The sequence below is a fragment of the Rana temporaria genome, chromosome 2 (genome assembly GCF_905171775.1).
Source record: "Rana temporaria chromosome 2, aRanTem1.1, whole genome shotgun sequence".
NCBI classification, from domain to species: Eukaryota; Metazoa; Chordata; class Amphibia; order Anura; family Ranidae; genus Rana; species Rana temporaria.
Window position 1 is genome coordinate 369,389,136 of NC_053490.1, and position 26,054 is coordinate 369,415,189.

The 26,054-nt window shown below is 45.1% G+C and overlaps 1 protein-coding gene across 2 annotated transcripts in view; it reads left to right on the top strand.

Annotated features, from left to right (window-relative positions):
• The window catches only part of CACNA1S (calcium voltage-gated channel subunit alpha1 S), a 214,629-nt gene extending 198,561 nt beyond the window's left edge, over positions 1-16,068 (top strand). For both annotated transcript variants that reach the window (XM_040337734.1, XM_040337735.1), the window contains 6 exons: positions 557-658; positions 813-943; positions 1,071-1,202; positions 4,670-4,869; positions 14,656-14,758; positions 15,399-16,068. In XM_040337734.1, the coding sequence (XP_040193668.1) occupies positions 557-658; positions 813-943; positions 1,071-1,202; positions 4,670-4,869; positions 14,656-14,752 (662 nt within the window). In that variant the 3' untranslated portion in view covers positions 14,753-14,758; positions 15,399-16,068. The remainder of the gene's footprint in view (positions 1-556; positions 659-812; positions 944-1,070; positions 1,203-4,669; positions 4,870-14,655; positions 14,759-15,398) is intronic.
• The last annotated feature ends 9,986 nt before the right edge of the window (positions 16,069-26,054 follow it).

The following is a 26,054-nucleotide window of genomic DNA, read 5'->3' on the forward strand; positions in this document are numbered from 1 at the left end:
AAAAAGTCAGACCAAAGCACGTTGACGTACAACACGTGAGACGGGACTATAAAGGGGAAGTTCCTTTCAAATGGCACCACCCTTTGGGCTGCTTTTGGGCTGCATACTTGATTCTGACCATGCACAAGAAAAAAATAGAGCTGGTTTAAATTTTTTTGCTGCCAGTTTTTTTGTTGAGAAAACTGCTAGGAAGCATACACACGACCGGTTTTCACGACCAATATAAAAAATGGCAGTTTCGTGTGTACAAGGCATTGTTACTGCATTCTCCACAGCATAAAACAATAAGATCATTTAGGAAAAGCAGAAAGTGCAAGACCTCTTTTGGTTTATAGACAATCACAGGTAACAATACCTAGAAATGTGAAGCAGAGCTCTTACCACCACAGTCCCCAAAGCATAAGAGCTAGATGGTTTATTTAGTCCCTCTCGATCCACTTAAAACTGAAAAAACAATTCTTTATGCACTCACTTTTTAATTTGCTGTCTAACCTCTTCCTGTACGTCCCACAGTGTTTAATGGCCTTATACTGTATATGTTTATTTTTTCACCTAGGTAACTTTGAACAGAGTAATGAAGAGTTGCGAATGATTATAAAGAAGATTTGGAAAAGGACAAGCATGAAGCTATTGGATCAAGTTATTCCACCAATTGGAGGTAATCTTATATGTGTGCTGGTAAAATTAACTTTTTCAATTAGATTCTGACAGCATGTCATTCATTTATTTTTACCATACTCTGTAGCAATAACATTTTATTTTCCCAAATCTACTATATTCTATCAGTTATTACCTATTTTTCTTTTCTATAGATGATGAGGTGACTGTTGGTAAGTTTTATGCCATCTTCCTGATACAAGAACATTTTCGAAAGTTCAAGAAACGGCAAGAAGAGTATTATGGATACAGGCCAAAAAAAAGTGCAAATAATGTGGAAATTCAGGTACTTACACAATTACTCTAAATTATATAATATTGTGGGATGAATAATTGTTGATAAATAGCTTTCTCATTTTACTATTACTCGCTGGCATCTCTGCCTCACTGCCTATTTATGTAATCTGTTGCAGGCTGGTTTACGTACAATAGAAGAAGAGGAAGGGGAAGGTGAACTACAACGTGCCATTTCTGGAGATCTGACCCCAGAGGAGGAATTGGAAAGGGCTATGGTAGAGGCAGCCATTGAAGAAGGCATTTATCGGGTAAGCATCGGCAAATGCATGTGGTAGCATATTTCTAGGGTAAGATAATTAAGAAAAGAGACACAGATTTCAAAACCCAAATTTGTAAACTTAGACCATAAGCATAGGCGTGCGCACAGGGTGTGCTGAATGTGTCCGGTTACACCCTAATCACCCCATGTGCACTAGTATTATTGCTCTGTGTAGCAGCAGGAACATGGGAAAGATCTCTCTTTTAGGCTTGATTCACACCTATGCAATTTTAGTGCTTTTTGAATTTTTCAGACTTCCTCTAAAGAATGTGTTCCATAGGAATTTATATAAATGGGCCGTAGTGAAAATCTGCAAAATGCAAAAAGCACTAAAATGCATAGGTGTGAATCAAGCCTTACCGACTCTGCCATAAGAGAAGTGTTCATGCTGTTCTCTTTCACTGTGCCAGGCTCATACATATGTAAACACGCACATGCATTTGTGTTTGAGCTTTAGGGTGCACATCGTAATGCAGTAGGCTGCACACACCTATGACCATGTTGGCATCAGGAAAATTAATTTTTTTTATAAAATACTTACCATAATTTTCCTTTCCTGGTGCCAAATCATGATAGCATATTACCACATATAATGTGTGTAGCGCCTGGTTACTTCAAAGTACCGGTGCTAGTTAAATTTAGAGGGGGATCGGAGTGTTAACTGACTCTGATCCAGTTAATATGTTTAAATCTGGGTCTCTGTCTCAGCTTGCCTGAGCTGTGGGCTCATTCTGTTGCTTCTGGGGTGCTATTTCCACCCCAGGACAATAGGTGGCAGCAGTGGAGTCAAGGTTTGGGTGCTCTTCCCTAGCAGCCAATCAGGAGGGAGTTTCCTCGCTGTGCATGCTGGGGGAGGGTATTTATGAGACAGACGCCATTGGTCTGGTTACTTCTTCGAATGCGGCACCCACCTTTAGGTTGACTGCTTCACAGCGCCCTGGCGTTATGGCCTTATAGGCCGGGGTGCGCGTGCCACGCAGTGTTTCTGGTTCCGGGACCATGTTGGTCCGGAACATTTGAGCTGTGGCAGGGAGCCCAGTAGTCGACTGGGTTCCCAACCCTGAAGATCCCAAGCAAGATAGCTGTTCGGTGGGGAGTCGGAGGCTGGCGATCCAATAGGGTCTCGACAAACCACCGGCGATCAAGGTAGCCGGACACTGAGAGGCTGGTCACCTGTCAGTCGGTACCTGAAAATAATCTGAAGGAGATCCAGGCGCAATTTTATCGAGGAGGATCATCTCCGTAATCATGATCACGATCACGAAGAGGGCCTGTGGCAGAGGCTTTTCCCTGAGTCCTCTCCAGGAGGGTCTGTGGCAGAGACTTCTCCCTAAAGGTTCAAGTTCATTCCAGGAGGGTCTGTGGCAGAGACTTTTCCCTTAAGGTTCGAGTGATACTGGCAGGTCAGTGAGAGAGGCCTGTCCAGGTACACTAAGTCCACTCAAGCAGGAGTGGCGCAAGAAGTGTTACACGTGGGAGCAGGACTGTTTCCCTATTACTACGCCTGAATCTGCTGTTCTCCTTCTACTTTCAACTCTACCTTTCACCACAAGTTTACTGTTTTTACCCAGCTGGGTAATAAAGAGCACAGAAAAGACACCTGTTGTGGACATTCCGTTACTGCTACATTCAGCATACACCCCTAAGACGGTGGAGGAGCCATGAGGTAACATGCCACCCAAAACAAACCAGCAGCTCCTCCAGGGGTAGTGCTACACGTGGTTTACACAAAAATAAGTAGAGACATATCTCAACAGACTAAAGGCTGTAAACGGATTGTAAAGTCAGAAGTATCTTAATGCGTTCTATGATATTCTAGATAATAAAATATTTGTGTGCAGCAGCCCCCTTCGGCCCCCCTAATACTAACCTGAGCCTGTCTTTGTCCATCGGTGTTGCAGGAGTGTCTAAGATGCCCATGACTTCCCTCCTCATTGACTGAGACAGCAGCATGGCACGATTGGCTCCCGGTGCTGTCAATCAAAATCATTTAGCCAATCAGGAGAGAGAGGGGAGAGGCTGGGTTGTGGCTCTGTGTCTGAATGGAGCTGTGACTCGGCTCAGGTGCCCCCATAGCAAGCTGCTTGCTGTGGGGGCACTCAACAGGAGGGTGGGGCCAGGAGCACAGAAGAGGGACCCAAGAAGAGGAGGATACAGGCTGCTCTGTGCAAAACCAACTGCATATAGCAGGTAAGTATAACATGTTTGTTATTTAAAAAAAAACAAGACTTTACAATCACTTTAAAGCAAAAGGTGATTCAACAAAATACTGACACAAGGGGGTGATCCTTTTTCCAACTTATTGATTCTGTTTTTGATATTTTTTTTCTGACATGTTGGTTTCTTTGACTTGGATGTTATATGTTGCACTAGCAAATACAGCCGGATAAAACAAAAACTGTGTCTGTTTTCATTTCAGACTGCAAAGCAACGAAATGTACCGTATTTGTCGGCGTAAAACACACAGGCATATAACACGCACCCTAACTTTAAGAGGGAAGTTTCAGGAGAAAACTTTCCATAGCTCCCTGCGTATAACACGCAGGCACAGTTTACCCTCTATTTTCAGGGTAAAAAAGTGAGTGTTATACGCCAATAAATACAGTAATTATTTTAATGGGGGGGGGGGGTGATTATTTTCTATAATCACAGTTTTAGGAGCTGCATCAACAGGATTTTGACACTAAAGATACATACAGTAGTTACATAGTTAGCGAGGTTGGAAAAGTACACAAGCCCATCAAGTTTAACCAGAATAAAAAAATATATATAAATAGAAAACCATCATATACAGAAGCCAGAAGGCAATCAGGTATTCACTGGATCAACAATCCCTATAATGCTTTGATTCCTGTCCAAGGATTTCCAGTATAAGGCATGTGATGTGACATTTTGGTGGGTCACACATCAGTTTGAATCTAGAAATATCTAGAATTCACAATTCCACCCCTCAAGTAGTCTAGTTTTGTCAAATCCTGCACATTAAGGGTACTTTCACACTGAGGCGCTTGGTGCGCTGGCGGTAAAGCGCCGCTATTTTTAGCAGTGTTTTACAGTCGTGTTTTCCGTGATTTTCGTGCGCTAGCGGGAGAGATTTTAACCCCCGCTAGCGGCCGAAAAGGTGTTAAACAAAAACTGTGCTTTGCAGCGTTTTGGAGGCACTACCCCATTGATTTCAATGGGCAGTGGCGCTATAGGAGCGGTATTTTTTAGCGTCCCGCCAGTGCAACGCTCCAGTGTGAAAGCTCTCAGGCTTTCACACTGGATAGAAAGGAGCGGATCTTTCAGGGTGCATTGCAGGTACTATTTTTAGTGCAATATCGCCTCCAAAGCGCCTCAGTGTGAACGCAGCCTAAGAACTAGGTACACTTAAAAATATTGTATATTATACTGCATATTTAAAATCTATTTATAGTCAGTATTGTGGTTCCATCTTAATACTGTTCTGTTTTGCAGAGAACTGGTGGGCTGTTTGGGCAGGAAGACAGTTTTCATGCTGAACCTGTCAGCCCTCACACAGCAATTACCAGCCAACGACCCTTGCGATTTTCAGAAGCTGGAAGTGAGGACTTGGATTCTCCTGTATTTCTACCAGATCCTGTATTTTTCCCTCCACCAAGAAGGAACCGTAACACAAACAACAGCACAATTTCAAGGTATACATGTCAATATTTAGACAAGCAGTTTACCAAAGCCTTTTTTTTTATATTTTGGACAGAGTAGTAAAGGGTTAAGGCTTTATGTACAATGGACGTTGTTCAACCTCTCCTGAACGATTTACCTTGACAGCTAGAAATCGGCATCTAAAAACGCCTGTTTAGCCACATTTAGCCGGGTTTGTGTCTAGAAGCATTTAAAAATAAAATTGGTTAAAATGAAAAACGTCTGTAAACGAAACGTTGCTAAGCGCGAGTTACCGTGTTTAGCCGTGTGAAATGCCTCTAAACACAGCTTCTGAACACATTTTTTGGGGTTCCAGAAAAAGCCTCTTAACTCAACTGCCTAGAAACGAGTCGAATATAAATGACCCTGTGTAAATGGTACCGATAAGATAACATAGAGGAGAGTTCAGGAGCAGTTGTGCTCAAATGCCCAACTGCTCCTAACCGTTAGGCCCCATGCACACATGACGCTATTACAAACGCCTCTAATCTCAGCTTTTCAAAGGCAAAAACCGGCATTTAAAACGCCCGTTTTTGCCGCGAATTGCGCGGCGTTTTGCCGCGATTTGCCGCGTTTTACCGCGATTTGCGGCTGTCAGCGTTTATCCCCAAAACACTGTAGACCCTCCCCAAGCTCAGAATCAAACTATTTGTGCCGTGTTTTGTCACGTTTAGCGGCGTTTTGCCGCGTTTAGCAGCGTTTTGCCGCGATTTGCGTCTAAAACGCAAAAGCTGAAAGCTTCTGAACCCAAAATTTTGGGTTTGGAAAAACGGCCCTAAACCCAACTGCTTTGAAACGCCAAAAAACGTGATCGTGTGCATGGACACATAGGATAACATTAAATGTGTTCAGGGGCAGTTGAAAAAAATGCCCAAATGCCTCTGAACTCGAGTTTAGCAGCGTCTCGTGTGCATGGGGCCTAAGTTTACCAGCAGCAGTGTACATGAGGCCTAAGAAGAATGTATGAATATTGTATACTACTTCCACACCCTCCAACTTTAAATCAATAAAAAAGGAACATGTAGTCAAGTACAGTAAGGCCCCATGTACACGGGACGCTGCTAAACGTACGTTCAGAGGCAGTTGGACACTTTTTTCAATGTTATCTCATTGAATGTGAACTCTTTCAATGTTATCCTATGTGACCATGTACACAGTCTTATTTATTGCTGTTTTTAGGCAGTTGCGTTTAACAGCGTTTCTTTGAAAGCAAAAAAATGGGTTCAGACGCAGAAGAATTCCACGTTTCAGACACAAACCGTGTTTAGCAGCGTTCTGTTTATAGGCGTTTTTTGCCATTTAAAAAATATATATATATATATTTATATATTTATTTTTAAATGGTTCTAAAACGCAAGCACGGCATGTAAACGCAGCAAAATGGACGTTTTAAATGTGGGTTACTATCTGTCAAGTTTAATCATTTAGCAGTTGAAAAAAGGTCCCATGTACATGGAGCATAAGTAACGGGCCGATGTGCCTCTTTTACTTCTTATTAGCAGGGTGAAATGACACACAACTGTTGATTTGGCATCATGACCAGTAAGGCCTCATACAGACGAGGGGACAGTCCAATGAAAACGGTCCGCCGGACCGTTTTCAGCGGACATGTCCCCTTGGAGATTTCTGTCTGATGGTTGTACACACCATCAGACAGAAATCCGCGCGGACAGACAGCGTGGTGACGTGTCCGCGCCATCGCCGCGACGATGACGCGGCGACGTGCGCGCCGCTGGAAGGTCAATGCTTCCACGCATGCGTCAAAGTGATTCGACGCATGCGAGGGATGGCGGCCGCTCGGACATGTACGGTGAGTCTGTACAGACGACCGAACATGTCCGACGGACAGGATTCCAGCGGACATGTTTTTTAGCATGCTAAGAAACATTTGTCCGCTGCAAAACGGTCGGCTGGACAAATGTTCGCTGGAAACCTGTCCGGTCGGCCGTACACACGACCGAACATGTCTGCTGAAACTGGTCCGCGGACCAGTTTCAGCAGACATGTTCGGTCGTCTGTACGAGGCCTAAAAGGATGAAAAACCCTCTGGAGTTACATAGGTGGACAGATTATTATTGTAGAGATCCAGTTCTGGTAAAACCTGATAAATAACTGTACATAGCCAGGTATAACCAGTGCATATATTTAAAACCCAGTACTGTACCTACATTACCTACAGTATATGAAATGTTTGTTCTGTGAATGGAGAAGGAGCAGACAAATGAACGGATGAAAAATCTCCCCAGCCCATTTAAGAACAACTTGCTTTGTGGGACAATAATCGTACAATTTCTGTGATGGGCAGAGGGGAGAGCAAGCAATGCAAGTCCTTCACACTCACAGTCACTGAGGTTAACTCCTACAACATCGGAACATCGCCTCTCTGGCAGTAACCAGTGGCATGAAGAAGGGTTATTACCTGAAGCATTAGCCTTCAGGACACAGGATATACACTTTTAGAGGTAACTAATGTGTTTGGTGACTAAACTCCAGCTTTAACACAGCTCAGATTTCTCAACACAGAGACATAGACACATGTGCATGGAGCTTCCATGAATTGCCCTTCTCGGTGATAGAAAGGGAACTGCTGGCGACACAAAGACAAGTAACTGAATTACTCATGTACAAAGCGAAAAGGGCAATACAGACAGGCAGAAGACATAATTATGAATTTGGCAATAAATGTGGGAAGCAACTGGCTAAGTCGCTGAGGGAACAACAGTTAAAGACCTATATACCAATGATCTCAGGGGAAGGAGGGGAAAAATTTTGTCTACCGAGAGAAATAGCACAGAGGTTTGGTAACTTCTATGGTACTTTGTATAATTTGCAAACAAGTTCCCAGGATCAAGGTGCAATGGAAGGATACATAGCAACATCAGGTGTTAGCAGTGTGACCCCAGAAGTAAGGCAGGAAATGGAAAAACCAATTACTATGGAAGAAATCCAAGAGGCAGTGAAAAGAGGGAAGGGAGGTAAATCACCCGGGTCCAGACAGGTTTACTATTCAAATCCGATTCTGGGACCATTTATGGTCAAAATGTTTTATAGCGTAGGAGACACATACTGAATCTTTGAAGGCTGTGATCGCGGTCATACCCAAGGAAGGGAAAGACCCCTCCCAATGCGGGAGTTACAGAACGATATCCTTACTGGATAAAGATGTTATAGTTGTGCTAAATAAACCTGACTAAGTGTATGAATAGAAATATTGAGAATACCTATAAGTAAAACAGAATACAATATACCACTAGTGACAAATTACTCTGTTAATATAGGTAAAATTCACCATACAAACTGCAGAGATAAATGTGAAATATATAAATACATCAAAAATTGCTGAGAAAAAAATTGACTTATATCTCAATTTATCTTTATTTTTATATCCTTACTGGATACGGATCTGAAGCTTTTTTCTAAGATCTTGGCAATGCGTATACAACCACACATACCCAACCTGGTCCACAAAGACCAGGTGGGATTTGTGCAGATGCGAGAAGCCCGGGACAATACGATTAAAACTTTAAATTTAGTTCATGTGGTGGGCTCATCCCGAACCCCATGTGTCTTCCTAGGGACAGATGCTGAAAAAGCCTTTGATCGTATAAATTGGCGATTCATGTTCCTGGTACTTAGACACATGGGGTTCGGTAACAAGATGATACAATGGATTTCGAGTAATTACACCCTTCCTACTGCCCAGGTTAGAGTGAATGGGGTACTATCTCCACTTTTTAAGTTATTGAACGAGACAAGACAGGGATGTCCGTTATCCCCTCTTTTATTTGCACTATCTGTTGAGCCTTTACTGAACAGAATTTGACTGAATCCAGATATTAAAGGGGGTAAGTGTAGGCGGAGTTGAACATAAGATCTCAGCATACGCGGACCATATGAAGTATAGCCTGACTAATCCGATGGTATCGCTCCCTATCTTACTCCAAGAATTGGAGCTACAGTATATGGGGAATTAGCAAATTTTAAGATCAATTATGCCAAATCTGAGGCTATGGGGGTGTCGATTGCCGAGGAAAAATTGAAGACTTTGAAATAAAATTATAAATTTAAATGGACAAATTCAGCCCTGACGTATTTGGGAACATTCATCCCGGCGGATCTTAAACACGTTTACAAGCTTAATTTTGTACCGCTGCTAGCTAGAGTTCGGATCCTCCTGGATGGATGGCAGAAGGGACTCCATTCGTGGTTTGGGAGGTGTAAAATTTTTAAAATTAAAATTTTTTTTTTTTGTTAAGTTGTTTATTTTGGTGTGGGTGGGATAGGACAAGCAGAGGTAAACAAGCTATAAGAAGGGAAGGAGAGAAAGCCCCCCTGCCTTAGAGGGGACAAGGGGATGCCCTCACGGGGGGATTAGAAGCTCCAACGGGTATAATGGGGTATGTGAAGGACTATGAAGTATAATAGTACAAGAAGGAGGGGGCGAATGATGATTATTAATATGCAGATTTTGTTGTCAGGAAAAGGTATACTACATATAAAGGGAGAGGAGGTTATATGATGTAGGAATTGTATAGAATGAATACTGGTAGATACCTGTAATGAAATGTTTGTTTCCTCTGCTGTCATTTGTTTGTTTTAAAATCGAATAAAGAATGAAATATGAAAGAATTGCCCTTCTCAAAATCCCTCTACAAAACTGAAATGGGAAAAAAATTTGCTTGCGTGCTTCGAATCAATATTGTGTTGAAAGACTCATAAAGCACATTGTGATATGATGTAGAGCAGGGGTAGGCAACCTGGGGCCCTCCAGCTGTTGTGGAACCACATTTCCCATGAGGCATTGCAAGGCTGGCATTTACAATTACTCCCAGAGGCATAATGGGACTTGCAGTTCTGCAACAGCTGGAGGGCCCTAAGTTGCCTATCCCTGATGTAGAGTGTATAGTTTACTTGATGACTGTGAGCTGTCCAAGCCTAGAAGCAGCAAAGCAACTTAAAGCCATAACATTTCCACCACCATGCTTCACAGGTAATATGAGATCCTTTTCATAAATATACTTTCTTCAGTTTGCAGCAAACATGTCTATTGTGTCCTGTTGTGACCAAACAACTCTATCTTTGATTAATCAGTCTTTAACACAGGGGTGGGGAACCTGCGGCCCGTGAAATCATTCCATCCGGCCCACCCCGTGCCGCTGAGTGTGGGCAGCAGTGCCCGTAAAACTGATGTCCGCGGGCACCGGGTTTCCCCTAACGACGATGGCCGACCGGGCTTCAGAGGATTCGGGAGAGTGGAGACTACCCAGCAGGCCATGCGTTTCCCGGAAGGTCATACAGGCTGTATTCAGTAGCTCAGTGTGCAGGAAGGAGGAAGTGTCATTCATATTAGGAAAGCCGGGGTGTGTGCGGCCAGCGAGGGTCGCTGAGCGGGTCCCCGGCATCCCGTGTGCTGGAAGGATGGATGTGCGGGCCGGGCACACAATGCAGAGCTTTGTCATGGAGCTGTACTTCCGCAGGAAAGGTAAGCTGGGAACCCCCCTCCCTCCCCCATCCCCAGGGACCGGCACTTTCATGGTCATCCCTCCTCTATGGAGGAAGAGGACCTGTCCCGTGTCCCCGGTGTACTCCTGCTCTGACACCGAGGTGTGAGGTGGGCCCCGCTCCTGTCATCGCATCCTATGGTGAAGAGAGAGAGATGAGGTTTCTATGGGTGGGGGCCCCTCCTGTATTATGTCCAGTCTCTGTCCCCCACCTCCTGTACCATGTCCACAGTCTCTGTCCCCCACCTCCTGTACCATGTCCACAGTCTCTGTCCCCCACCTCCTGTACCATGTCCGCAGTCTCTGTCCCCCACCTCCTGTACCATGTCCGCAGTCTCTGTCCCCCACCTCCTGTACCATGTCCGCAGTCTCTGTCCCCCACCTCCTGTACCATGTCCGCAGTCTCTGTCCCCCACCTCCTGTACCATGTCCGCAGTCTCTGTCCTCCACCTCCTGTACCATGTCCGCAGTCTCTGTCCCCCACCTCCTGTACCATGTCCGCAGTCTCTGTCCCCCACCTCCTGTACCATGTCCGCAGTCTCTGTCCCCCACCTCCTGTACCATGTCCGCAGTCTCTGTCCCCCACCTCCTGTACCATGTCCACAGTCTCTGTCCCCCACCTCCTGTACCATGTCCACAGTCTCTGTCCCCCACCTCCTGTACCATGTCCACAGTCTCTGTCCCCCACCTCCTGTACCATGTCCAAAGTCTCTGTCCCCCACCTCCTGTACCATGTCCGCAGTCTCTGTCCCCCCCCTCCTGTACCATGTCCGCAGTCTCTGTCCCCCCCCTCCTGTACCATGTCCGCAGTCTCTGTCCCCCACCTCCTGTACCATGTCCGCAGTCTCTGTCCCCCACCTCCTGTACCATGTCCGCAGTCTCTGTCCCCCACCTCCTGTACCATGTCCGCAGTCTCTGTCCCCCACCTCCTGTACCATGTCCGCAGTCTCTGTCCTCCCCCTCCTGTACCATGTCCGCAGTCTCTGTCCTCCCCCTCCTGTACCATGTCCGCAGTCTCTGTCCTCCCCCTCCTGTACCATGTCCGCAGTCTCTTTCCTCCACCTCCTGTACCATGTCCGCAGTCTCTGTCCTCCCCCTCCTGTACCATGTCCGCAGTCTCTGTCCTCCCCCTCCTGTACCATGTCCGCAGTCTCTGTCCTCCCCCTCCTGTACCATGTCCGCAGTCTCTGTCCTCCCCCTCCTGTACCATGTCCGCAGTCTCTGTCCCCCCCCTCCTGTACCATGTCCGCAGTCTCTGTCCTCCCCCTCCTGTACCATGTCCGCAGTCTCTGTCCTCCCCCTCCTGTACCATGTCCGCAGTCTCTGTCCTCCCCCTCCTGTACCATGTCCGCAGTCTCTGTCCTCCCCCTCCTGTACCATGTCCGCAGTCTCTGTCCCCCACCTCCTGTACCATGTCCGCAGTCTCTGTCCCCCACCTCCTGTACCATGTCCGCAGTCTCTGTCCCCCACCTCCTGTACCATGTCCACAGTCTCTGTCCCCCACCTCCTGTACCATGTCCACAGTCTCTGTCCCCCACCTCCTGTACCATGTCCACAGTCTCTGTCCCCCACCTCCTGTACCATGTCCAAAGTCTCTGTCCCCCACCTCCTGTACCATGTCCGCAGTCTCTGTCCCCCACCTCCTGTACCATGTCCGCAGTCTCTGTCCCCCACCTCCTGTACCATGTCCGCAGTCTCTGTCCCCCCCCTCCTGTACCATGTCCGCAGTCTCTGTCCCCCACCTCCTGTACCATGTCCGCAGTCTCTGTCCCCCACCTCCTGTACCATGTCCGCAGTCTCTGTCCCCCACCTCCTGTACCATGTCCGCAGTCTCTGTCCTCCCCCTCCTGTACCATGTCCGCAGTCTCTGTCCTCCCCCTCCTGTACCATGTCCGCAGTCTCTGTCCTCCCCCTCCTGTACCATGTCCGCAGTCTCTGTCCTCCCCCTCCTGTACCATGTCCGCAGTCTCTGTCCTCCCCCTCCTGTACCATGTCCGCAGTCTCTGTCCTCCCCCTCCTGTACCATGTCCGCAGTCTCTGTCCTCCCCCTCCTGTACCATGTCCGCAGTCTCTGTCCTCCCCCTCCTGTACCATGTCCGCAGTCTCTGTCCTCCCCCTCCTGTACCATGTCCGCAGTCTCTGTCCTCCCCCTCCTGTACCATGTCCGCAGTCTCTGTCCTCCCCCTCCTGTACCATGTCCGCAGTCTCTGTCCTCCCCCTCCTGTACCATGTCCGCAGTCTCTGTCCTCCCCCTCCTGTACCATGTCCGCAGTCTCTGTCCTCCCCCTCCTGTACCATGTCCGCAGTCTCTGTCATCCTCCTCCTGTACCATGTCCGCAGTCTCTGTCATCCCTCTCCTGTACCATGTCCGATCATTTTGTACGGCCCCCGAATGATCTTCCAAAAATCCAAATGGCCCTTGGCAGAAAAAAGGTTCCCCACCCCTGCTTTAACACATTGTTCCAGAAGACCTGGTCTTTGCCTATAGGATTAATGGCAAATTGTAACACATTCTTGTAACACAGCTCTCATGCAGGTTGAATTGGTGCAATCTCATTCTGGTTGTACATAGATGCATACACTTTGACCTCAAATTTTGCAAGAGTTACCTGAACACCCCACAATGAAATTTTGGGGTTCTTTGAGACTTCTTTGAACAGTTGTTTGAAATCTATGGCACGTGTGGATTTTTCTCCTTACAATGGAATAATTTAATTTCAAAATGATTTGGTGATCTTTCTAAATCCAAATTCATATTCATCCACAACTTCCTTTCTAAAGGCCTTAAATAGCTCTGTTGACCTTGACATGTCAATAGCAAAGAAAATGCCATACCTTTAATGTCTGTGATTTAAATAAGACAGGTTCCAACTGCATACGCTCTAAGGTAATTCTATTCACCAGCACCTAGTCTGGAAATTTCATGGATCTGAAGTGGTGGTCAATGTAGCAGTGTACTTACTTTTTCCATACAACAAATCTTCATTTTTTTTATTTATTTAGATTCCACAAATGAATATGCATGTCAATTTTATGTGTCATTTACTAAAGTATATAACCTTCTATTGGTAGCCACTACTTGAATTACGATCTAATGTTTGAAAAGGTCAACACTTTTCATTGGGTGTAATTTTTTACAACCCTAATTCCAAAAATGTTGGGACGCTCTCTAAAATCTACATAAAACAGAATGCAATGATTCACAAATCTCACCCATATTTTATTCACAATAGAAAATAGAAAACCATCACAACTGAGAAAATGTACCATTAAAAAAATATATATTTTTAGATGAATTGTGTTGTATGTTTTTGCCTTGTTGTTAATTGTAAAAACTTTTTCCAATAACAATGATATGATTAAAAAAAAGGTAATTTTGAAATTGATGGCAACATGTCTCAAAAAAGTTGGGACAGAGCAACAAAAAGCTGTCAAAGTACAATGTGACTGTAGAACCCGTTGTTTGTTGTTTGCTGTGGCATAGGCATGTGCAGGGGGTGTGCCTGGGCTCTAATTACACAGTTCACAAGAGCCAATATAAAAGCAGTACAGCCTGCCTTCCTGTAAGGGGTTTGGGGCCTTGTCTTCAAAATGGGGGCCTGAGCACCAGCTGAGCAAGAGGACCAGCTGTGCTGCCTTATTGCAGATACCGATCCTCTTGTTCCTCCCCCTGCAGTGCTCACGGCCTCTCCTCCTCTCCCTCTGGCTGCACTGCAGGGGGATCAGTTCTAGCATCTGCTACCCCATCCTGTCCTCAGTCCCTTTCTCAGTCTTAAATGTAAGACATCAGGGGTCTGTTTAGAACCCTGTTTTTCAGACCCCCAAAAGGGCAGTTAAAAAATAAACAATAGATAAAAGTAAAATATATATATATATATATATATATATATATATATATATATATATATATATATATATATATATATATATAAATATAGAAAGAACTAAAACATTTTTAGAACTCGTTCACATGTGCTTTGAATGTGCAATTTATGCCATGGCTGCAAAGCATAGCATCCTAGCCATGACATGTGCACACCCCTATACACTGCCGTTCTTGCTCTGTGTTTGAGCTTTGGGGTGCACACCCTTATGCAATAGGCTGCGCACACCTATGGGTTGTTGGTTTAATGATTTGTTTAGACATAAGTTTGATTTTGTCAGTTATTTGTATGAAATTATGCCTGCAAGCTAAACTACAGAATATATTTAGCTAGCCAACTGAAGGTACAGTATTTCCCTTCTGCTTTGTTAAGTCACAACTCTTTTCTTTTTTAGGGGGTTGGACCAAAGACTAACAACTCCAGATTTTGAAAGAGTACAAAGTGAAGAGCAGTGGGATACCAACAGCACCATAAGCCAGACAACAAACTGAAAGAAGGTATTCTCCCAATGATCAATTATGAATGTTAAAGGGGTTGTAAAGGATTTTTTTTTTCATAATAAGCATCCTTTACCTGCAGACATTCCTCTTTTCACTTCCTCATTGTTCGTTTTTGCTCAGAAGTTGCTCTATTTCTTCTCTGTTCTGTTCACTTCCTGCTTGTCTGATTGTTACTCACCACCGTGAAGGGAGGCTTAACTCCGGTGGTCAGTGACGTGCTCGCCCCCTCCTGGGAACTACACCGGTGCGGCAGGACGCTCTCTACGTGTTAGAGACTTCAAGGAGGTGTGAATTACTAGGCGTGACGCAATGCATACTGGGAAATGTAGTTCTTACATGAACAAACGATGCAAATCAGGAAGTGAATGAGAGAACGGAGGTGATATAGATGAAGGAATTTAATAGGTATTTACTCGTTTTTTAACAGAATCATTACACTATTCTGTCTGTCTACCTTGCAGACATTAGTTTTAGCCAAAAAAATTCCTTTACAACTCCTTTAAACACCATAAAATAAATGTAATAAATAAAAAAAAGGAAAAATTAAGAGAATATATATTTAAGAACTAATTTTCATTTTTTTTACAGCAGATTAAAAAGCCTTCTGACAATAAAACTTTTTTTTTTTCTTTTTCAGGAGCTGAATTGACATTCCTTCTGAAGGAAAAAAAAGGCATTAGCAACTATGCCATGACCTGATTATTACATCAACAAGATTGACAAACTGACTTTTCATCCATTTCTGAAGTGAATCTGGAACTAGTATTTTTTCCAGCAAAACAGAAATGTGACTCGACCTCATTTTAATATTAACTTAATAAATTAAAGTTCACTTGTTCTTTTGGATTTTTATATATATGTTTTATTTATGTTTAATTGTGTATATAAACTCTCCACCCGGTTCACAGCTAGATTTCTGCAAACTGAAAAGTGACTTACTGTATTCTGTTATCTTGTGGGCATTTCATGTAAGCCCCCTGATTTACCATTCTTTTAGAATACCCCGCATTGCCTCTAAAATCTTTACTAGCACTAATCAGTTGTGAAATAGAGGATGCAAATATTATCTCTACTCGTCCGAGATAGCATCTAAAATTAAAGTTCTCTGGTGTGGATAGAAAAGCCAGCCTCCCTTATTTAGAAATGAATGCAGATCTGAAAAGAGAAGAGTGGACTAAGATTTTAATACCATGTACAGAATGATTGTATCTTTATACACGTAATGTCTTTTTGCAGCATTATTGCTGTATAGTGTACTGTGAAATGCTTATAAATATGCCCAATGGATGCCATTATCCAGCCACTTACCTATTGTCATTTAGTAGTCTCATTTTCTCACTGGATTTCCTTTGTGTAGTCTCTCTGAACTTTCATATTCCTTCCCGACTATGGTACTCTTGAGAGTAGTAATGATGTAGGTTCCATACATTATTAATACACATATATTGATTTACAAACATATACTGTACATTCCTCTCAACCATACTTGTACCTTACGTCTAAAAACATTGTTTACTACTATGTTTATGTGATGTGAATGTGCACCAAGGGTCATGTCAAAGTTTAATGAGACTTTCTTAAATGGCAGATGTACACCAATGTCCAGGTATGGAGCATTAGAAGAAACCTTTCTGGTTATTCCTGTAAAGGTGTCCGCCCCCTGGATGAACATGAATGGGTTCACTACAAAAGCTGTGCATAGCAACAGTTTTAATATTTGCTGATACATGTTCAAAAATACACACAGTAGCAAAGTTTATGTTTGAAAGGTGCTACAGATATGACTTGCCAGTCGAGATGTTGCTGAGCTTAAATCAGGGCCGTTTTTATGGGAGGGCAAAAGGGGCAGCTGCCCTGAGCCCCATCATTGTTGTGGGGCCCAAAGCAGCTGCCTCATACTTGACAACTATCCCAGTTTAAACTCCCTTGTCCCTTGAAGTTTTAGTCCTGAGCTGTGTCCCGATTTCTCAGTGGGAAGTTCTGTTACTAATGCTGTCCAGCTCTGCCCTATTGCCATGTACTGCAGTGCTAATTTTGTCGACTAAAACATTTTCATTGCCGAAATTAATACCATTTTAGTTGTCTAAAATACGACTAAAATGAAAACAATTGAGAGGACTAAAATACGACTAAAACTAAAATGGCATTTTTTTCCTTTTCCTTTTCCTTCAAACTTTTTATTGAATTTTTAAGAAAATAAAATTGACAAGTATTAGCAAAATATAATGAGCAAAATATAACAATTAGAGTAGCTTACAAATTGTACAAATAATCCAGCGTATCAATTGGGCAGTGAAAAGTGGGAATAAACACCATAGCCATGGGGGACAAGAAAATGTTTGCCTAGGGTCCAATCAATATTAAAGACGGCCCTGGCCTAAATGGCTGAGCCGTTCTTGTTCTATTGGAAACCTACAGGATTGTCAACACAGAAAATGACTTCATAATCATGTAGTTCCACTAGGGGGAACATTACACTAAACATATTGCCACCGCATAGTGGCAGAGCTGGTAATCATAGTTTAATCTCTCGCCGACTGCCCCACGTACACTGCGGGGTGGCAGCTCTTCTGCTCAAAATCACGTACGGGTACTTGATTTCACGCTCCTGCTGTGATTGGACAATCAGCGGGTCCGGCAGAACCGATTTCCACCAGGAGCCTCCAGATAGTTTCTGACAAAGGCAGAACGCCAGTCTGCCTATGTAAACAAAGCAGATCGCCATTCTTTGACATGAGAAGATAGAGATCCTGTGTTTCTGCTAAGCAGGAACATGGATCTATGTCTTCCGACAGTTAACCTCCCTGACGGTATTCCCGAGTCTGGCTCGGGGTGAAATTTCAGTACTAATAGCGGAAACCCCAAGCCAGACTCGGGATCGCATTGCAGTATCCAGGCAGGGCTACTTACCTTGTCCCCTGGATCCTGCAATGCCTCCCCGCTGTGTGAGTGAGCTGTCTCCTCGCTCGATTCACACAGTGCCCCGAGTGCCGCCGAGCTCCGTTCCCTGCGACGTTACGATGCAGGGGGGTGGAGATCGGCGCCAAATTCAAAAAAGTAAAAACACAATACATATACAGTATACATTAATCTTACAGATTACAGTACTGTATAAAATAATTTCACACCCCCTTTGTCCCTAGTGGTCTGTCCAGTGTCCTACATGCACTTTTATATTGTAAATACATTTTTTTCTGCCCGGAAACTGGAGATTGTCCATAGCAACCAAAAAGTGTCCCTTTATTTCAAAAGTGGTTTTAGAGCAGCTATAAAACAGTGATAATAAATTAGAATCACTGGCAGAATTGAGCGATAGTGATTTGTGGGGAAATTTGTCATCAGACACTGAAAGTAATGACAGCGACAATTCTGCAACTGAGCAAATTTCGGTGTTTTTGATTTGCTTACATTATTGAAAAATTGTTATTATATTATTATTTGTTATAATTATTTATAGTTATTTATTATAATTATAATTTATGATTTTGTGTTTCAAACTTTTTCATACCCGGGATGTCTCCTAGACTCTTGTTTGGACAGATTTAAGTGAGTTATTCCTAAGAATTACAGGCCTACAATATAAAAAGCCAAATTTCCATACAAAACAATTGTACCGCTTTCAGCACCTAAAATCTGTAATAATAATACCGCCAGGGAGGTTAAAGCACCCCCCACACAGTTAGAAAGCACTCCCTGGGGACACATTTAACCCTTTGATCAACCCTGATGTTAACCCTTTTCCTGCCAGTGTCATTAGTACAGGACATACATTGTATTTGTATGCATGCAATTGTCAGTTAAAGTAACACAGTGCTGTATCACAAAAATTGGCCTGGTCATGAAGGGGGGTAAACCTTTCGGAGCTGAAGTGGTTAATATATGCAAGTAGTTTTTTTCACCTATGTCTGTATAAATAGCATGCAAACAGTTTAGTTTTAAAATTTGTAACTACATAAAATCTATTTTGTCTCAAACCTAAGGGTCTAACTTGTTATACAGGTAGAAATTCCTACAGGTGCATTCTGCTATGTATTTTCTATTCCTGTGGAAGATTTAACATTTTGCAGAGCATACGGTAACAAACAATATATGCAGCTTGCTTTACCTCCGGGAGAACCCTTATATCTTTTACAGTGACCTTAAGGTGAACAGCTGTCCATTTAATTTTGTACATCGGCCATCTTATATTTTATAATGTAATTACACCCCCTTTCTAATTGTCTGTACTCCAAGATGAATGCATTTGGTTCAGTTAGTCTTTTCCTTCTAATAAATATTGCCCATACCCTATGCCAGTGGTTCTCAACCTTCCTAGTGCCGTGACCCCTAAAGGTAAAATAATTTTCCTATCGTGGGTTGTCGGCACAAGTAATTTGCGCCCCTAACTCACGGACATTTAGCGCTCCATGAGTCCCTTCCACACGTACAATATTATAACCCCTTATAGTACATTTTAGGATGTACCACTCTTTCTTTTTTTCTCCTTTCTTTAACTTTTATCTCTCTCTATCCTAATTTCTTGTTTGCTATCCCCATCCCTCTCTTGCCGTCTTTCTTGTTCTTTCTCTTTTTCTTTCTCTCCCTTTTTTTTGGTCCTCCCCCTCTTTTCCTCTCCCTTCCATGTATTCTCTATTTGTATTCCTTCTCTTACTCCCTGGTGGGCAGTATGGGATCAGTGGCAGTGCTGGCGGGGAGTTGGGATCAGTGGCAGTGCTGGCGGGGAGTTGGGATCAGTGGCAGTGCTGGTGGGCAGTATGGGATCAGTGGCAGTGCTGGCGGGGAGTTGGGATCAGTGGCAGTGCTGGCGGGGAGTTGGGATCAGTGGCAGTGCTGGCGGGGAGTTGGGATCAGCTCTTGATCAAGGTTATCTGTTGATCTGAGAACTGTAGTGGGGACTTTTTAAGGCAACTCTAATCACAGGTAGTGTTACTCACTGTGTCTCCGACTTTGTGGTTTTTCGTAGCAGTGACAACTATGCTGAAATCAGCAGATAGGGTCTCCTCCAGCCCCTCCCACTTCACATTCCTCACCAGTCAGCTGACCTCTAGTCCCTGCCCCCCACCTATGCCGTGAACTGAATGGGGGCGGCTGTGAAGAGGCTGAGTGGGCGGCCATGGACTTCAGGAACAGCCCAGGTTTTGGTGACCCCTGGCAAATCCTCATTTGACCCCCAAGGGGGTCCCGACCCCCAGGTTGAGAACCACTGCCCTATGCAATCTTTCCAACTACTTAAAGTACTTTTTTGAACTAGTGCCCCAAACTCAGCTGCAAATTCAAAATAATGACATAATAATAGTTGGTACAAGGGAAAAACATGCATCCTTTGTCTCTCTTAAAGCAAGTACAGTTGTGCTCAAAAGTTTGCATACCCTGGCAGAAATGTAGCAATTTTGGCATCAATGTTGAAAATATGACTGATCGTGCCAAATAAGAAAATAAATCCCATTAAGGCATTTATTATCACTTCGTTTTTTGGATCCTTTTTAAATATTAATGATAACAGAAATCAACCAAATTACCCTGATCAACAGATTACATACCCTGGAATGTTTGGCCTTGGTACAGATACACAAGGTGGCACACACAGGTTAACATGGCAATTACAGGTTAATTTCCCACATTTGCTGGTTTTTAAATCACAATTAGTGTCTGTGTATAAATGTTTCACATGGATGCACTAAGCAGGCTAGACACGGAGCCATGAGGAGGTAGAAAAGAACTGTCAAAAGACCTGCGTAACAAGGTAATGAAACTTTACAAAAATGGAAAAAAAATATAAAAAGATATCCAAAGCCTTGAATATGCCAGTCAGTACTGTTCAATCACTTAATAATAAGTGGAACATTTGGGGATCTCTTGATACCAAGCCAAGGTCAGGTAGATCAAGAAAGATTTCAGCCACAACTGCCATAGGAAGGAAGGCTGCCGCTCCAGGTGAGCACACTAGAACAATCAATGTCCACTCAGGAACCAATGGACAGCCGCACTCCAATTTCTTAAAAAAGACGTGCCCTTTATTGGGTAAAGGAAAAATGCACTACAAGTATCAGCACACAGTGGGAAAAACAGCTGATGCGTTTCGCATTGGATATCAATGCTTAGTCATAGCTACCACTAAGCATTGATATCCAATGCGAAACGCGTCAGCTGTGTTTCCCACTGTGTGCTGATACTTGTAGTGCATTTTTCCTTAACGCAATGTTAAGTATGGACGTCGGGCCAGCGTCGAATTTTCCGTCGTGTACGTCGTTTGCGTAAAACGTTTGCGAATAGGGCTTTGCGTAAATTACGTTCACGTCGTCTAGGCATTGAGCGGGCGTAATTTAATTTGAAAATTCAACAAAAAAAGCGTAATTTACGTGGGGTCAAGCTTATTTTACATAAAACATGCCCCCTCTGTTCATCATTTGAATTGCGCGCCCTTACGCCGGGAGATTTACGCTACACCGCCGTAACTTTAGAGGCAAGTGCTTTGTGAATACAGCACTTGCCTCTCAAAGTAGCGGCGGCGTAGCGTAACTACGATACGCTACGCCTGCCTAAAATTACGATGCGCTACGTGGATCTGGCCCTATTTCTTCATCAATTTAGGTCAATATGTTTTCTGTTACATATTTTTGGTAAAAACAAATCTGCCTGTGTACCAAAGCGTCGGCAGGTGCTGGCAGATATCAGGTCCACTGTACTCACCGATCAGCTCCCTATGTGTCTAATCGCAGCAGGATTGGTCCGGCACTGTGTCCCGTGCGCCGCAGAGCTGCCTTGCCGCCTAAGGTTGCCACCTCATCCCTTTAAACCCGAACACATATTCAATATACAGGTTCTGTGGCTGATTAAGGTGGTAATTAAACTCACTTGGTGCCTTATTTGCATAAAATTTCCCCCGGAACCTGTGTAATTCATATGTGTTTGGGTTTAAAGGGATGAGGTGGCAACCCTATTGCCGCTGTATAAATACACTATACTAAATCAGGTAAAGGTTTATTGAGATGTCACAAATTTGTACAACCAGGCATTAAGGGCCTGATTCCCAAAAGAGATACGCAGACTTAACTCATGTTTTCTAAATTTACACGGCGCGTATATTTGCGCACGATCTTCAAAACGAGTTAAGCCCAGATTTCCGTATTTTCAGCCGTACCTAAATTAGTTACACCTGCGCATCCCCGGGCGCAAATTACGCTAGCCTCGCCGCTGTTTTTGATAGGCAAAGATGCAAATGAGGGAGTTAGGGCGATTCTCAAATTTAAGTGTGTGCGCCGTATTTTCCGCCCTGTGCGCACCTGTTAGTTTCCCTGACTAAATTTCCACATTATAAAACCAGCCCTAATTTTACACATGCTGTGGAAGGGTTTGCTGTAGGTAGTGACTAGAGCTTAGAGCTATAGTTGAGAAGGATCTTTGTTGAAAAATGCCAGGGCCAGCTATGATTCTGACGGCACATGCCGCCATACAGGCACAAAGGAGGAGGAGGGCACAGAGGAGGAGGATGAGGGCACAGGCGAGAGTGTATCGGCCACGGCGTGATCTTTTACAAATGCCAGATTATGAGGTGTATGGCAACTACAGGTTCGATAGGGAAGCCATCCTGGAGATCACCCAACTTCTTCATGAGGATCTTATCACCCCAACCAGACGCTCCCATGCCCTGACACCTCTTCATAAAGTGATGGCAACCCTCCATTTTGTATCCAGTGGCTCATTCCAGCGTGCATCTGGAGGTCTGGCTGGGTGCAGTCGACAATGAGCAGATGTGTCCATCAGGTGGTCCCTGCCATACTGCGGCGCATGACCAACCAGTTTGTGATGCCCACCCAGGAGGAGCAGCGTCTGCAAGCCATGACAGACTTCTACAGCATTGCTGGCTTCCCAAGGACCATCGGGGCGATAGACTGCACCCATGTGGCACTACAGCCCCCCCATGAAACTGAACACCTGTTCAGAAACAGGAAAGGCTGGCATTCGATCAACGTGCAGATGATCGTAGATGCCCATGGCCTTATCTGGCACGTTTGTGCCAAGTTTCCAGGGTCGTGCCACGACAGTTACATTCTCCGGCAGACCAAGATCTACCAAGACTTGGAGCAGAATGTGTATGGAGACAGCTGGCTGATTGGTGAGTGACATTGGTGTCAGGTATGCCCCCCCCATGATGCAGACATCACAAGGGGCACATGCATGACTAATATCCTCCTGTCTTTTCCCTTACAGGTGACTCTGGATATGCCTTGGGACCCCACCTGATGACCCCCTTTAGGAACCCCCAAACACCCGGAGAACGCAAATTCAATGAGGTGCACATCCAGACCCGGTCAATTGTAGAGCGGACATTTGGCATTCTCAAGTCGAGATTCAGATGCCTTGACAAGACTGGGGGTACACTCTTGTATTCCCCAGACTTTTTCTGCCAAATTATTGGGGCCTGTTGCATCCTCCATAATTTTGCTCTAAAAAGGGGCCTGCATGTTGAGTTATGTCCTGATCTAACCCCCCACCCAGGCAATCCCCCCCCCCAAACCCCTCTACCCGGTCTGCTGAGGGCCAGGCAATAAGGAGACAACTGGCTGAAGGCATCTTTGCGCAGTAAATGGACCCTAATTATCTATATTTTTTTGCATTTGCCCAGAAAAAATCACAGAGATTATGTGACCTTTAAATTTTTTCTTTGTACATAAAATGCACATTACTTATATGACAATGAGAATGTTTTTTTTGGTACAAAACGCACAATAATTATCTCACAATGAGAATGCATGAATGCACGTCACTGTGGTCCCTAGCACAAACACATCACATGCACATCGAATTGGATTAGATCCAAGTACCCCCCCCCCTTTGGTACTTGGGAGCAGTAACGCCCCGCCACGGCTCCAATTATGTCACTGTGCATTCATACACCATTCAGGAACCTAGGATGACTTCTCCCTGGTCCTGGGGATCCCTACTCCACCAAAACTGAGGGTGACACCCTTATGTTTTCAGGAATGCCACCCCCCCACATTCACACATCATTCACACACATAAACCAAATCATAAGTACAGTATAAAAAAAAAAAAATCAAAAGTACCCCTGCAACTTAAGGATGTTGCCGAGTGCTCCTTCTGGGCTGCCCACGGGCACGGGCACGGCCACGGGGACGGCCAAGGCCGACTGGGGGATCTTCACGGGGGGTCTGTGCAGGGGAGGGAGTATTTTCATGGGGGGGGTCTGTGCAGGGGAGGGAGTATTTTCATGGGGGGGGTCTGTGCAGGGGAAGAAGGAGCCTCCCCTGGTGTCTGTCCTCCTGCTGGCCTTCCCTCCAAGGCAACGGCTATCCTTGTCAGACAGGAAGTAATGTCAGCCGTATTAGCCTGGCCAGCCCGGGTATTGGCCTGCACAGCCCGGGTATTGGCCTGCACAGCCTGGGTGAGGGCAGTCACCTCCTGGGCCACGCCTGTTGTTGCGTTTTTCAGGTCCCACAAACACGTGATGACCCCCACTGAGTTGGTGGCCACCTCACCCAGTGACTCCCTCATTGCACCCAGGCTGTGCTCCACCTTGGTCATTGATTTTTTTAATTCAGCCAGACTGCGGGTCTGCCGGACATTGTCCCTCAACAGACTGACCGGCAGACGCACAAACCCCCCCCTGGTTTCCGGGGTCGGCCTCCTACTTGCCCCTGAGGCTTGTGGCCTTGGAGGAGGGGTTGGAGTGAGCCATGGGTGCTGCTGCATGTTGGAGGAGGGTTGGGAGGGGCCACCCATGATGGTGGCCTGACTGCTGGGAGCCTCTGGGGTACCCTCAGGGGATGACTCAAAGGTCATATCTTGGCCCATCATGATTTGCTGCCCAATCTCAATATTGTCATCTTCCTCCCCCTCATCCTCCTCCCACTCAACATCCAAATTAGGGGAGTTGTAGGCACTCCCCTCCCATGGCGAATCCTGCCCTTCTTGGGACTCTGCATCAGCCTGTCTTGGGGGTGGTGCAGCAGCCTGCCCTGATGGGCCAGCAACCTCCTGCCTTGATGGGCCAGCACCCTCCTGCCCTGATGGGGCTGCCACCTCCTGCCCTGATGGGGCTGCCACCTCCTGACCTGATGGGGCTGCCACCTCCTGACCTGATGGGGCTGCCACCTCCTGGGCTGATGGGGCTGCCACCTCCTGGGCTGATGACCCAGCAACCTCCTGGGCTGATGGGGCTGCAACCTCCTGGCCATCTGGGGAGGACACAAAACAATCACAGGTTGGTGGATCCACACACTTGGCACATCTTCCCTTCCCCCACCCACACATGCTAATCACCAGATAGAAATTCCAAAAAATGACCTGTCCTCATAAGAGGATCATTGTCAAAGCCAGGCAGGCCCACCACCTGCTGTGGGTGGAAACACTGGGCCACTGCCCATTCCTCCTCACTCATCCTGACTGGGCAGGGTCCCCCTCCTCCAGTGCCCCTGGTATGGGCATGCAGCGTTGCCAGCTTGTTCCGGGACACGCTCCTCAAGTCATTGATCTTTTTTTGAACTCCAGCGATGGTCCTGGTCTCCCCCCCCCCCCCCCCCCGCCGCATTGATCCGATCGGTGATATTTTTAAGGATCTCCTTCCTCCTGGCCGGGGTGGTGTTGTGGCTCTCAGGGCCATGGAGAAATCACCCATATTTAATGACGCCCTGAGCAAGTATATGCTTCTCTGCCAGTGTAAAATTTAGCTTCCTGCGCTTGGGAGCCATGACAGACAACACCCAGCAACAGGGAACTCACCCAAAAAACAAACAACAATACACACACACAACAAAGAAAATAAAAACCAGCCAAAAAAAAACAAAAACAGACAGCTACTATAAATTCAAAAACAAACAGGCAAAAAAGGGAAACAAAAAACAATCACACACCAAAAAAGACACACTTAGCAAAAACAAACAGGCAAAAAAGGGAAACAAAAAACAATCACACACCAAAAAAGACACACTTAGCAAAAACAAACAGGCAAACAATCAAAACAAAGAACAAATTATCAAAAACAAACACCAACTATACCCTCCAACTCCACAAAAACTTTTCTCACAAACAAATCTTACCAACAAACACTGACAAACGTTCAAAGCAGAAGCAACTTGCTTTAGGAAGGGAACACAGGGAAATACTTTTGCAATAGAAGTGTGTTTGACTGGGGCTATTTAGGCACAGGGCGATCCTCAAACTAAGTACGCTTGGCCTTTTACCTATCTCACTGATTGCGATGACCAAAGTTCTGCACATGCGCAGTGAGGTCCAGATTCGTGCGCGCATGCGCAGTACGGACGGCCCTTCA